Source organism: Phycodurus eques, chromosome 13 (assembly GCF_024500275.1).
Source record: "Phycodurus eques isolate BA_2022a chromosome 13, UOR_Pequ_1.1, whole genome shotgun sequence".
Lineage (NCBI taxonomy): Eukaryota > Metazoa > Chordata > Actinopteri > Syngnathiformes > Syngnathidae > Phycodurus > Phycodurus eques.
In genome coordinates, this window is record NC_084537.1 from 13,584,596 (window position 1) to 13,597,965 (window position 13,370).

Genomic DNA, 13,370 nt, shown 5'->3' on the forward strand with positions numbered 1-13,370 from the left:
GGATGGATGAAAAATACCAAATGGTATAAAAGTATATCTGTGCCATGTGAAATTTAATTTTGAACACAGTTTTTTTTTAACTATAAAAAAAATAAAAGCCGTGTGATAGATTGTGTTGTGTTGTAAAAAAAAAAAAAAAAAAAATTATTAGAAATTCAAATTCATACCTTTTAATGATAACATCTTGCATTTTTGTGCCACTTGAGTTTGTATTTAAGACACTGAATTTTTGACGCTGAATAAAACAGTGCTACAGCACCTTGCATCTAATATAAAGGACTACTTGCAAACTTGTAATGATGAATATCTATTCATCAGGGACATAAAACACGCCACTGTCAGAGATTCAAAGGATAATTATATTTATTCATCATACATTTAAGTAAGAAAGTAATAAAGTAATCATGTTTTCATAATGCGCTAATGTGATAATGAGGTATGAAATGAAATGGCCTGATATCTATCAGTGCTGGCCAAGCTGGTTACTCTACGTGACTTGAGTGTGGTAACCATTAGCAACCGTGGCTTGGGTAGACAGACTTTAACTCACACCTACCTTCGCTAAAATTGGTTGACTTCTGAAAAAGCCCCGCCTTTCCTCGCAGACGATTGGCTGATCGGGCTTGTTGTGGGTTTTCCTCTCACCTGACATTTCTGAGAATTTCCTTGTGCCTGGCTGGCCCTGATTTTCGGGAATGAAGTCCGCACAGTTGAGTTGTGTTTATACACTTTTGACAATTTTGACTCATTTGAGATTATGTGTGAGAGTGTGTGAGCGCGTTTGTGTGTGTGTTTCCACCATGAGTCTGAAGAAGAGGAAGTTCTCACTGGACAGCTCTGTGTAAGTGTGTTTTCTTTTCATAAAGACGTTCCACTCTCATTTGTCATGACAGTGCAATAGCGCAGTGATTTTCAAAGTGTGGAAAGCGAAAGAACAATACATCGTATTTAACTTTGCAGTACAATAAATTTGCATTTAATCTTTATGAACTGTTTGGTTTTAAACTTTTTATTATAAGTGGATTTTTTTTTTTTTTTTACTGTGCAATAAACTATATTAGGCATGGCAAGGCAGCATGGCAAGGTAACTCATTGTGCTTATTGTGATTAAAAGTACAATATTTAAAAGCATTTAAAAACAAATTACAAAAATAAAACACAGCTTACAAAAAAATGTTATTATTGTGCATGTAGAACATTTGTTTTAATGTATTAATGCTTCAAAAGAGCTTAATCAAAACCATGAGAAAAAAGAATATTTTTTTGACCTGGAGTGTATACTGTACAACAACAAATATATTCAGAATTTCAGAAAGGTTTTTATATAAATTGTTCCCCCCCCCCCCCCCCCCCCCCCATGACAGAGTGGACATGTTAACCTTGACATCATCCAACTATCACATACATGATATGATGAAAACTATGAAACATAAGTATAATTATTTATTCTGCAACTATCCACTATTTCTGCTTCCATTGAAGAAAGAAGATGCCGGTCGGAATGTTTCTGAAAACAGCTGAGGGATTTTTAAAGGGACATTCACCCCATAATAACAGTGGGGACAGCAATTCCGGGGACAATACAAACTGTTCAATATGGTTATGAAATTAGAATATAAATGATCAAAATGACTCGTTTTATCAAATAACTTGTTGACAATGACACCATGAACCTTTTTTAAAATTTGCTTTACTTATCATTTAACTAATAATTAAACACACTGTAGCTAGCGGAGCAGTGTGTTGAATGTGCCAAAATTACACACATCCAATGAAAATAAAAATGATATAAAGGAAGGAAACACATTTTAAAAGACATCAATCTACTGGTATGTGTGCAAATGTTTAGCCATTTACAACCCCAATTCCAATGACATTGGGACGTTGTGTTAAACATAAATAAAAACTGAATACAATGATTTGCAAATCATCGTCAACCTATATTTAATCAAATACACTACAAAGACAAGATATTTAATGTTCAAACTGATAAACTTTATTGTTTTTAGCAAATAATCATCAACTTGGAATTTTATGGCTGCAATACGTTCCAAAAAAGCTGGGACAGGTGGCAAAAAAGACTGAGAAAGTTGAGGAATGCTCATCAAACACCTGTTTGGAACATCGCACAGGTAAACAGGCTAATTGGGAACAGGTGGGTGACATGATTGGGAATAAAAGGCGCTTCCCTGAATTGCTCAGTCATTCACAAGCAAAGATGGGGCAGAGTTCACCTCTTTGTGAACAAGTGCGTGAAAAAATAGTCGAACAGTTTAAGGACAATGTTCCTCAAAGTACAATTGCAAGGAATTTCGGAATTTCATCATCTACGGTCTATAATATCATCAAAAGGTTCAGCGAATCTGGAGAAATCACTGCATGTAAGCGGCAAGGCCGAAAACCAACATTGAATGCCCGTGACCTTCGATCCCTCAGGCGGCACTGCATCAAAAACCGACATCAATGTGTAAAGGATATCACCACATGGGCTCAGGAATACTTCAGAAAACCAATGACAGTAAATACAGTTCGGCGCTACAGCCGTAAGTGCAACTTGAAACTCTACTATGCAAAGGAAAAGTCATTTATCAACAACACCCAGAAACGCCGCCGGCTTCTCTGGGCTCGGCCGAGCTCATCTAAGATGGACTGATGCAAAGTGGAAAAGTGTTCCGTGGTCCGACGAGTCCGCATTTCAAATTGTTTTTGGAAATTGTGGACGTCGTGTCCTCCGGGCCAAAGAGGAAAAGAATCATCCGGACTGTTATGGACGTAAAGTTCAAAAGCCAGCATCTGTGATGGTACGAGGCTGTGTTAGTGCCAATGGCATGCGTAACTTACACATCTGTAAAGGCACCATTAATGCTGAAAGGTACATACAAGTTTTGGAGAAACATATGCTGCCATCCAAGCCACGTCTTGTTCATGGACGCCCCTGCTTATTTCAGCAAGACAATGCCAAACCACATTCTGCACGGGTTACAACACTGTGGCTTCGTAGTAAAAGAGTGCGGGTACTAGACTGGCCTGCCTGCAGTCCAGATCTGAAGCGTTTATTATGAAGCGTAAAATACGACAACGGAGACCCCGGACTGTTGAACAGCTGAAGCTTGTAAATCAAGCAAGAATGGAAAAGAATTCCACCTACAAAGCTTCAACAATTAGTGTCCTCAGTTACCAAACGTTTATTGAATGTTGTTAAAAGAAAAAGTGATGTAACACAGTGGTAAACATGACCCTGTCCCAGCTTTTTGGGAAGGTGTTGCAGCCATACAATTTTAAATTAATGATTATTTGCTAAACACAATAAAGTTATTTAGTTTGAACATTAAATATCTTGTCTTTGTAGTGTATTCAATTCAAAAAAAAGGTCGAACATGATTTGCAAATCATTGTATTCTGTTTTTATTTATGTTTAACACAACGTCCCAACTTCATTGGAATTGGGCTTGTATAATCAGACCTCAGTGCTTCATTATTCTAATAATACATTTTCATGATGACACCAAAGGAACTTCCTATTTATATTGACTCATAATGATACCAAGGGGTTATTGCATGAGCTTCATATGAAGCATGTCATATATTGTAACATTTTCTTTAAAAGTTATAATATTACAATATTCCCTTATGAAGTTTTTGTTGAATCCATTCTTCTCTGTGGTCAGCTCTCAGGATGCAGCGGGACGCTTCAACAGCCGCAGAGGCTCCAACCAGAAGCTCATTAAGAAATATACAAATGTAGAGGATAGTGGACTGAATATCCAGGAACTAAATGAAAACCTCAACGACAACGTAACCGTCAGGTAGACTCCACCTTGATTCAAATTGAAGCGTGGCATTGCTCAAAGTACGTGATTATTCTGTTGTTATCTGCTTCTTGACATCTTTGCGTGCTCAGGGAGAAGACTTCAGCGGAGGAATGCATTGACCGGCGAGATGGGCTTGTCAGCAACAATGTACTAAATGTTTTCTTTCAGTTGTATTTTGACAGCTTTGCCAACAGGTTTCATTAAATAATCACATTCACTGCCACTGACGGCTTTACAAGTCAAATATCCATGTTGACTGGGAAGGCTGGCAGTGAATGAGTTATAACCTCTTTATACACTCTTGAGACGCTTCATTAGGCACACCTGCACAATCTACTCTAATGCAGGGCCACATTTGATCATTAAAATGGAAAGATGGGCCAACATAGATGAGGTAAAAATATAAAATAAAATGTTAAACTGTGTATGTAAAATATGTAAAAAAGTCTCTTTCAAGAAATACAAAAATAAACCATCCATCCATTTTCTGAGCCGCTTCTCCTCACTAAGGTCGCGGGCGTGCTGGAGCCTATCCCAGCTGTCATCGGGCAGGAGGCGGGGTACACCCTGAACTGGTTGCCAGCCAATCGCAGGGCACATAGAAACAAACAACCATTCGCACTCACAGTCACGCCTACGGGCAATTTAGAGTCTCCAATTCATGCATGTTTGTGGGATGTGGGAGGAAACCGGAGTGCCCGCAGAAAACCCACGCAGGCACGGGGAGAGCATGCAAACGCCACACAGGCGGGGCCGGGGATTGAACCCGGGTCCTCAGAACTGTGAGGCTGACGCTCTAACCAGTCATCCACCGTGCCGCCCAAAAATAAACCATCTTGCTTGAATTAATAAACAGCACGTTCACTCATGTACCGTTGCGTACCAACATCAACACAACACCACCGCAATATCATGTTCAGTCGCTAATTTATTATGCCGTGGGGCACGTCGCCAGCTCCAGCCGTCCATATCAAAGTCTGAGCTCACTCCCACTCTACCTTTAATTCTTCACAAAAGCGAACAACTGTGGTTACATCATCTTCCCTATCGCTTTCTCAAAGTTCTAAGTCTACATTCACACTGCAGGGCATGATGCCCAATTCGGATTTTTTTGTTAAATCTGATCTTTTTATGTGGTCATTATTCACATTAGAAAAACAAATCCGACTTTAAATGTGATACATGTAACATATGGGCAAAAAAAACTCTGTATTGACCTGCAGTGTGAACATAGCCTAAGAGCCAATAGTAATGAAATACATAAAACGATGAGCAGACTAAACAGTTTAATAGTTGGAAATGAATCTCCACAGACTTACCTTTGTGACTGACGAGCTCCTTCTACACTGAAGCATTACAGTGATCCATTTTTAACAACAACAACAAAAAAGCTTTGTCAAATGTATCTAACCTAACCTATTTTTATTCATTATTGTCGAAACAACCTCCAGATTCTCAATCTTGAAGAGACATAATGAGGGAAGAGGTATTTTCAACCCTTTAAATTGATTAATAACGCATAAAAAATAACATACGACGTGGGGACAGAAAATAGTAACTTGACCATATGTTGGTTCTGCCGGACAGCTACAATGATGTAAAATTGTCTATTTCATTAATATTTTTTAAATTTACAATGAATAATTTTCCAATTAGGGCAGCGCAGTGTATAAGCTGTACATTTCAGCTCACCAATTTTCGGAAAAAGTGAACGCGACAAATATTAGATAAATCTTGATAATTTTCTGCTCTGAGGGCCAGATTAAAGAGAGATAATACAACAGAGCTGTCTTAAAATCAAATTATCGACGCAAAATAATAATGCTCAGATTTGATTTACACTATATAAGATAGGACAAGATATCCTGTATTTTTTGGCAGATTCTAATTACGACGCAGTGCAGTTCTACGCCACTGCAAACAACAACCACAAAAGAATTGTAAACGAGTACCTCTCTGAAAGCATCATTAGCAGGCAAAAATGAACATTACTGAACATGAAGATGTACCTAATGTTGTGGCCAGTGAATGGATACAATGCAACTGTGCAATTCTTTGTTTCATTTCAGAGTTTCCACAAACACAATAAACACTTCCACAAACTATTTCAAGAAATCCCTGAAGGAGAGAACCCGATTCATAGTGAGTAGATTACACTCGGAGCGATAGTAGCCCTTTCTCAGGTTGTTTTTTAAATCCAGAACAGTATGTTACATTGTTTACTTTTGACTGTAAGTATATTTTTTAAGGACAGTTCAGTTGTATTTAACGTTTCAGTACGGTACAATTTGCATTTCTTCATCATTCATTTAAACAGTTATTAAACTGTTTGTTTTTAAACATATTCAGGTACGTTTACTTTTTTTGTGTGCAATACATTTTAATGGACTCATTATTTAAGTATAGGTTTTTCTTTTCCTATATTTAAGCGGAGTGTTAATGTTCAAACAATCCATGGTATTACAATGACTTACAGTAATAAATATACTTTTTAGAAATAAAACCTCTGCCTCTTTTGTGTGTATGTGTGTGTGCTTGTTTGTTTTCCACAGCTTTCATTTGCGCACTGCAGAAGGAAGTGCTTTACCATGGAAAACTCTTTATTTCTGAAAATTATGTGTGTTTCTTCTCGTCCGTGCTGCTCAAAGAGACCAAGGTCAGTGCTGTAAATAAGGATGATGGGAAACTGTTTACCCGAGCATACTGTAGTACTCCTAATTAAGGCTAGGTATGTTGCAGGTGCTGATCCCAATATCCAGCATTCAGGAGGTGAAGAAACATGGCTCAGCTTTTTCCATGCTGTCGATACAAACTGCTGACGAGGAGAAGGTCAGACAATGATTTTTCATTCCAGTTGATTAATTCAATGCTGTAAATATGACGTTTCTTCCATCTGGATTCCCAAATAGAATTCTCTCCAGTGTCTTTAATTTATAGGATATCATATCACCCAATTTAATTTACAATGTGAAATAAAGAAAAACTTAATACTCACATATTGTCTACTATGCAATATACTGTTCATTATTCAACATTTTTTTTCTGATATGCATTAGATTACATACAACTTTATTGTGATTACGGTGAAATGTTGATTAGCAGATCTAAAGAAGCAGCAAGCTGCAGTTTAATGACATGTGGCCATGCTAAGTTATGGCGTATTAATAACAACGTATCGCAACAAGGTTGCAGATCTGATCTATAAAGAGGTAAGAAGTGAATTAAAAGAAGAAAAAAACGTTAGCTAGCCTGATGTAAATGCGACAACTCATAAAAGATCCATTACGACGACTACATCCTTTGTAGTAATATTAATTGGGCATTGCCTTCCATTTGAAAGTTTTTTAACTTTTCCAGTTACTAGTAAGAAGTACTTTTAATAACAAGTTAGTTAACTTCGGGCACACGCTAAAGGCCACCGTGCCCTTAGCATTTGCCTATACAGTGGCCCTCGATAAAACGGACTCCTAGGGACGGGGGGTTGTCCGTTCTCGTCGATTGTCCGGTACATGGAAGCACTTTTTGTTTTTAATTTATTTAATTTATTTATTGATTGATTTATTTGGGGCCATATGTACGAAAGCGTATTGCTTTCGCTTGGATTAAAAAAAAAAAAAAAAAAACATTGAGATATGTGCAAGCATTTTTTTGGGTTACCAATCCCCCTTTGAAACGAAATATAGTAGTTGAAAAACGTGTTTTTATAGGCTTCGGATTTCAAAATTGGACATAAATCAATTTGTTGTGTATACTGTATGTAATTACAGTATATGCGGTAATCTTTCATTTATATGGGTTCACAGTTGTAGCGGCCCTCCGAGGGAAGTCATAACTACGATGTGGCCCGTGACAAAAATGAGTTTGACACCCCTGCCATAGATAAACGGCTTACCAAAAAACAAACAAACAAAAACTGTTACTGTAGCAAAAATAGCATGTTCCAGACTCCAGAGACTTGTATGTCGTGTTCCTCTGTGCGTTAACGTCGCAGACAGCCATGTGAGCTCTCTCTGCGACGCAAAACACTAGATATGCTACTATGACTATAACTCCCGCCATCATGACAGACAGGTGGAAATGTAGCCACATTCAACATGGCCGCCACATAGGTGGCACACACGTATCTCCCAGGATACGTTCGGAAATTCAATCTGACACTCTCACTGTGCTCTGAGAGCGCAGTGTTCAGAGAGGCAGATTGCGCTCCATTGTGTATGAATTTACAAATGAGCGTGTTGGCCATTGGCAGGGATACGTCAGTGCGTCCGCCATATTGGATGTGTTAGTTCCGCCTGTAAACATCTCGTCCTGCCTGACGCTCCGGCCGCTCTGTCTCCTCAGTCAGAGCTCCCAGAGTGTGTCGCTCTGAATAAACGAACGGCACAGTCCAACAACGCTCTGAGTTTCCGAACATTCCGGAGTGTAGATCGCGCTTGGAGTGAATTTCCAGACCTAAGCCCAAGTCTCACCCTATATTCCGCCACAGTGCCAGTAAACACCAGCGGCCCATTCTAGAACTAAGAGACTTTTTTTCAACGCCAGTTTAAGTGACAAATGGAAACGATATTTGGACACATTGATTAGTCACGACAGTTCGTTTCATCCGATATCCGTTATCCGTTTATCGAGGTTCCACTGTATTGCCGAAAGGGTGAGCCGGCTGAAACTGTGAACTCTTCCTAATGCATTCCTAAACAATTCCAGGTGTTGTTATTTTTCAGTTTTCACTTCCTCGAGGACTCAGTTGCCAAACTCAAGGCTCGAGGTCCAGATCCAACCTTGCACATCATTTTATGTGACCCAGTAAGGCAAATAAAATGTGTCTACTTCTTGTTTCTTGTTTTTCCCAAACACGTATCTTGAAGGAAGTAATTCAGTGGAAATGTATTTATTTTTTAAATGGGCTTCAACATCCTGCAGTGAGGCAAACTGAAAAAAGTCCAATGAATTTCCTCGTTGCTGCTTAATCGTCTCACGCTTGCCGTTTCGTCCCTCAGTACTTTTTAATTTCTGTGAAGAACCGAGAGATGTGCTACAATCTCCTACAGCCAGTCTACTCACATGTACAGTCGAGTGTGCCAAGAACTGTACGTACGTACATAATACCATACCACAAATATGACTTCTTTTTTTTTTAATGCTGTTTCTGTGACAACACAGGGAGGCAGTGCCAAAAGCAGCCCTCATGGCTCCTCTGCGGAGAATGAAGCTGATTACCTTATGGTGAGTTAAAATCTGCAATAAAGACATGGTTATCTTATGATACTAGACAAGAAAATATTCATGATAACAACGCATAATCTTCCTCTAAGGTCAAATACCCTCAATTCAGGAACGCTGATTTGTTCAGAGTTTGACATTTTTCCTATTGGAAATAATGGAACTAGTAATCTGTTTGTGGATCAACCTATCACCGTCGTAAAACATGTACAGTCAATATCCTCAGTAACTATTGAGATGTATCACTTCAACATACCTCCTTGACACCTATTACTACTTTCTTATTAGCCATGGCTTTGGCGTCCTCTTGTGGCATCTTAGTGCGTTAGGGAAAGAGCACAAAATTACGCCGGGGGCGAACCACAAATAGGCGAGGGTTCACTGTACTCTTGTCTTCTCGCATGACGGTGTTCTGACGTTTTGTGTGACGTTAGAGCTGTAATGTGTCCCAGAAATTTGGGCAAATTTCAAATTATTGTGAACATCTGACTTTAGAGGCTCTACTGCAAGCAAGTCTCTATTTTATTATTTGTCCAAATGCCCAAACCAAAGGTGTCCAGTCATTCCAGCTTTGACGACAGTGTGGACCATGGTATGAAAGGAAAGAATGGCAATTATCTGGAAGACAACAACCCTCACTCGGCCAGTAAAGGTAAGACAATAGGTTTTTATTCATGTCCTGGCTATAGTCTTGGATAGATTAACTTGAGTTCTTTAATGTGTAGACATTCTTCCAAGGATGTTCTCATTTCATTTTTGTTGACAAGCCACATATTGGTGATGTTATTCCCAAAAAAATAATAATAATTAATGGGTGTAGATTATTGAAATGATAGTGGTACGCTAGCTCCCTCTACTGGCATGTAAAAGAATCACTGAATTAAAGGTTCAAACTGTGCATAATGTTACACTGGCTTCAACTTGTTGTTTTTTTTAACCCAGTACAGTACATTTGTTAAATACAGTTCTGCCGGATTTAGCTTGTAGGTACATTTGCATTTAATCATTTAAAAAAAAAAAAAAAAGTTTTTAAAAATGTATTACTGTGCAATTTTTATTTAGACTTTATGAGCAATACATTTGAATTGAATCACTATTTAGGTACTGTTTTTTAATTTTTTTATTTAAGTGCAATGTTAATGTTAAACTGTGCACAATGCTATTGTGGTTTACAAAACTATTAAAGATACTATTTAGGAATCAAACAATTGCCTAGTTTTAAGTCAAATTACGGTTATAGCTATTTTATTGAGTGACCCACTTTCTTAGCAACAAGCTTTTTTGATTTATGTCACTTGTCACTTACAATACGTTACATATTTTTAGGAATTTGGGTCCCATGGAGGGGCGTAATGTTTAATATGAGCTTTCGAGCTGGAGAAGTTTGTTAAATCCTGTTTTAACACTTTACAAAATGCCATAAAACTCCACGTTTCTCCCCATATTGCTATCACAACTAATGTGATAAACATATCCATTTTCTATTTACCGCTAATCCTCATTTGGGTCGTGGGAGACCATATAGTATGTATAGTATTGCTCATAATATTGATATCGATTCTTCTTTGCACCTTGGCAGGTGCCACACAAAGCGTATCCTCAACAGACGAGGTGGACCAAGGTGTGTGCAAGGCCTTGAAGTTGTTTTCAATGATTCATGCTCAGACGTAGAGGGAATGTTGATGCCGTGCAAATGAATTTGTCTCAATCAGCATCATCGCTGCTTTGGAGGATTATGGAGGACGTCACACAGTTTTTCTTCCGCAGACAAAGAGTGAATTTCGGCACGGTCTTCTACATCTACTTGATGTTGTAAGTGGTCAAAAACCATTGTTGGCTTTCTACCACTGTATTATTATTAAGAAGAGTGTTTGTTCATTTTGCGGTCCAGACCAGCTAAACCTGAAACAGCAAGTTGTGCCAAAATTAATGAAACATTGAACAATTACATTCAACAGTTTAGAGAAGGCCAAATTAAGTTCACCCATAAAGGCTTTTGACTCTTTAAGGTTCACCCTGAATTTTCACCCAAATAATAACAAACGTTTTGTGAGCACTGTAGTGTATCAAAGAATGATGTGGTTTGTTTTCAGTGTTGGATGCCGGAACACAGACATTTTAAAAGAACATAAATTTCCCCTTGCGGGATGGATGAAAAATATAAATAAATAAATAACAAATGTATTGTATTGGAGTAACTATTTCCTTGTTCTGGCCCATTTTTGTGGATAGCAGGTTTGTTGGCTAGAAAGGTGTAGTCAGTTCTCCAGAAGGGTTCAGACTGGTGCATCTTTTTGCCGAGCACAATAGTAAGTTATGTTGTGCTTTATGTGTGTAGGTTGGTGTTTCTGTTGGTGGTGTCTGCATACATCGGGCTCAGGATGATAGCACTGGAGGAGCAGCTAAACTCTTTGACTGAGTTGTCCTTGGAGTACAGAGAGTGAGTGCACACGCACGCATTTGGGCAAGTTGGTGCTGGCAATGAGTCAAACCGGTTTAAAACCTTAACTGGCAAAATCAAATTAAACAGGAGTGGCATGGCTGTCTGTCGACCTGTTGGCCACTGAGGCTGAAAAAAGGATAAGCGATTACATTCCGCCACAGCCGCACCCAGGTGTGTTTGCTTAGTCAGAATGGGCACTGTTCCGATAGCTTCGAGCTGCTTTGAGAATAAGTGCAGAAACATCTTGTCAGAAGCATGCAGCTCTCCTGCAAATGTCATTTTTGGGAGGAATAGAGAAGATTTGGTCACTTGAGTTTTATCACTCACTTCAAGGCAATGTACAGTAACTGCATGTGAAAAAAATAATAATAAAATATGATCAGTGGAGAGCTGTGATTTTTGGTATTTGGGGCTTCAGTGGGGATTAACCCAACTTAATCCACCTCTTAATACCACCACTATCACAGCGCAATTATAGCAATCCTCAATACCATATTTATTTAAAAAAAAATAATAATAATAAATAAATAAATAAAAAACTGTGGCATACATCATCTGGAGCAGTTCAGAATCAATATTTAGTTAATAGCACGACAAAAACATTTTAAAAAAAGAAAATAAAATACATTATACTCACCAAATATATTGATTCAGATCCTAAAATTTTGGTCAGGGACCTAAAAAAATTCTTAAAGTCTGGACAACTATATACAGTAGTGTATGTTACATGGGCCAGCTCTACTGATTCTGAAAGCCCTTGCCAGATTTGATTGACATGGCAACATATAGACGCTGGAGTTTGATTGGACAAAAGGGGGGGGGGGGGGGGGGGGGAAATGAAAATCAAACATCCACATAAACCTAGTGGAAGCAGTGCAGCCAAGAGATACACTACCAAATCAAGACAATAGACTGTCGGGAATAAATAAATACAATTTTCTGGAACAAACAGTCAACCACTGAACATGACTAATGAAATAAATGGTATACTGTAAGGATGAAAATATTTTTTAAATGGTTAGAATTAGCACTGTATGGAGGTATCTTTGGAATAAAACGACATTGTGCTGATTATACTGTATTTATTATATTGATTATGTATTAATTAGCCTACATCAATAACTCCAATTGTTGTTTGTCTTTTCTTTTTTTTCTCCAGCCATCAAGAAACATAGTCAAGGGCAGCAAATACGACCAATTTTCCCACGATTCATTGCGTCATTAATACAGAATTGTTTGCCTTTAATGAGACTTTATACATGTAGCCCATGCTTTCTTTACCCAAAGAGTGAAAAGTCGAAAAAGCAATGTATTTATGTTCACAAATAATGTACAGGTCATGTGAGTTTAAGATGAGCACTTGATTTGAAAATAATTAAATAAATAATTTTTACTCCTAGAAGACAGGAACAAGCCAGTAGAGGGTAGTGTTTCCATCTAAACAATAGCATTACAATGTGAAGGGGGGGGTTCTTTAATAATAAAGTACCACGTTCTTGAAGTCCAGTTTCTACAAGCATAAGCTTCTACGTGTTGCGCGTTTACATCGATTAACATGAAATCACACTATCAAAGTTGCCAATTCTATATAGACATATTTCATCCAGCTCCATGATTCTTAAGTATTGCATTATTAAAAATGTTCAAATGTACATTGTTTGCACAGCACAACTGACCCGATTATTGATCAAAACCTCTATGATCCATTTTGTACAGAAGACATCTTTTATTTTGTTATCCATAAAAAGGTCAAGATTCAGTCCCATGTATTAATTCCATTACATCATAGTCTCAGTTCAAAAAAGCAACATAAAATTACAAATCATAATACAAAGAATAGAATAGGTAAGTACAGTAACCATACAGTATAAACAGTCCACTAGTATTGTTCAAGT

The 13,370-nt window shown here is 38.0% G+C and overlaps 1 protein-coding gene across 2 annotated transcripts; it reads left to right on the plus strand.

The window, feature by feature from the left end:
- Nucleotides 1–671: 671 nt before the first annotated feature.
- Nucleotides 672–12,976, plus strand: LOC133411526 (GRAM domain-containing protein 2A-like). 2 transcript variants are annotated; one of them, XM_061694030.1, is made up of 14 exons: nucleotides 672–841; nucleotides 3,669–3,806; nucleotides 3,902–3,959; nucleotides 5,882–5,954; nucleotides 6,365–6,468; nucleotides 6,552–6,641; nucleotides 8,810–8,899; nucleotides 8,973–9,035; nucleotides 9,585–9,684; nucleotides 10,612–10,653; nucleotides 10,745–10,844; nucleotides 11,371–11,472; nucleotides 11,563–11,646; nucleotides 12,635–12,976. In XM_061694030.1, exons 1-13 carry the CDS (start codon nucleotides 696–698, stop codon nucleotides 11,597–11,599), a joined length of 1,143 nt encoding a protein of 380 aa, XP_061550014.1. In that variant the 5' UTR covers nucleotides 672–695; the 3' UTR covers nucleotides 11,600–11,646; nucleotides 12,635–12,976. The 2 variants fall into 2 exon arrangements, with proteins under 2 accessions (XP_061550014.1, XP_061550015.1); XM_061694031.1 differs by lacking the exon at nucleotides 11,563–11,646.
- Nucleotides 12,977–13,370: the final 394 nt, after the last annotated feature.

Coding starts and splice junctions, on each gene's coding strand:
- LOC133411526 (XM_061694030.1), top strand. CDS start 696: ATGAAGTCCGCACAGTTGAGTTGTGTTTATACACTTTTGACAATTTTG. Junction 3,807..3,901: donor AACGACAACGTAACCGTCAG/GTAGACTCCACC, acceptor TTGCGTGCTCAG/GGAGAAGACTTCAGCGGAGG. Junction 9,685..10,611: donor CCCTCACTCGGCCAGTAAAG/GTAAGACAATAG, acceptor GCACCTTGGCAG/GTGCCACACAAAGCGTATCC.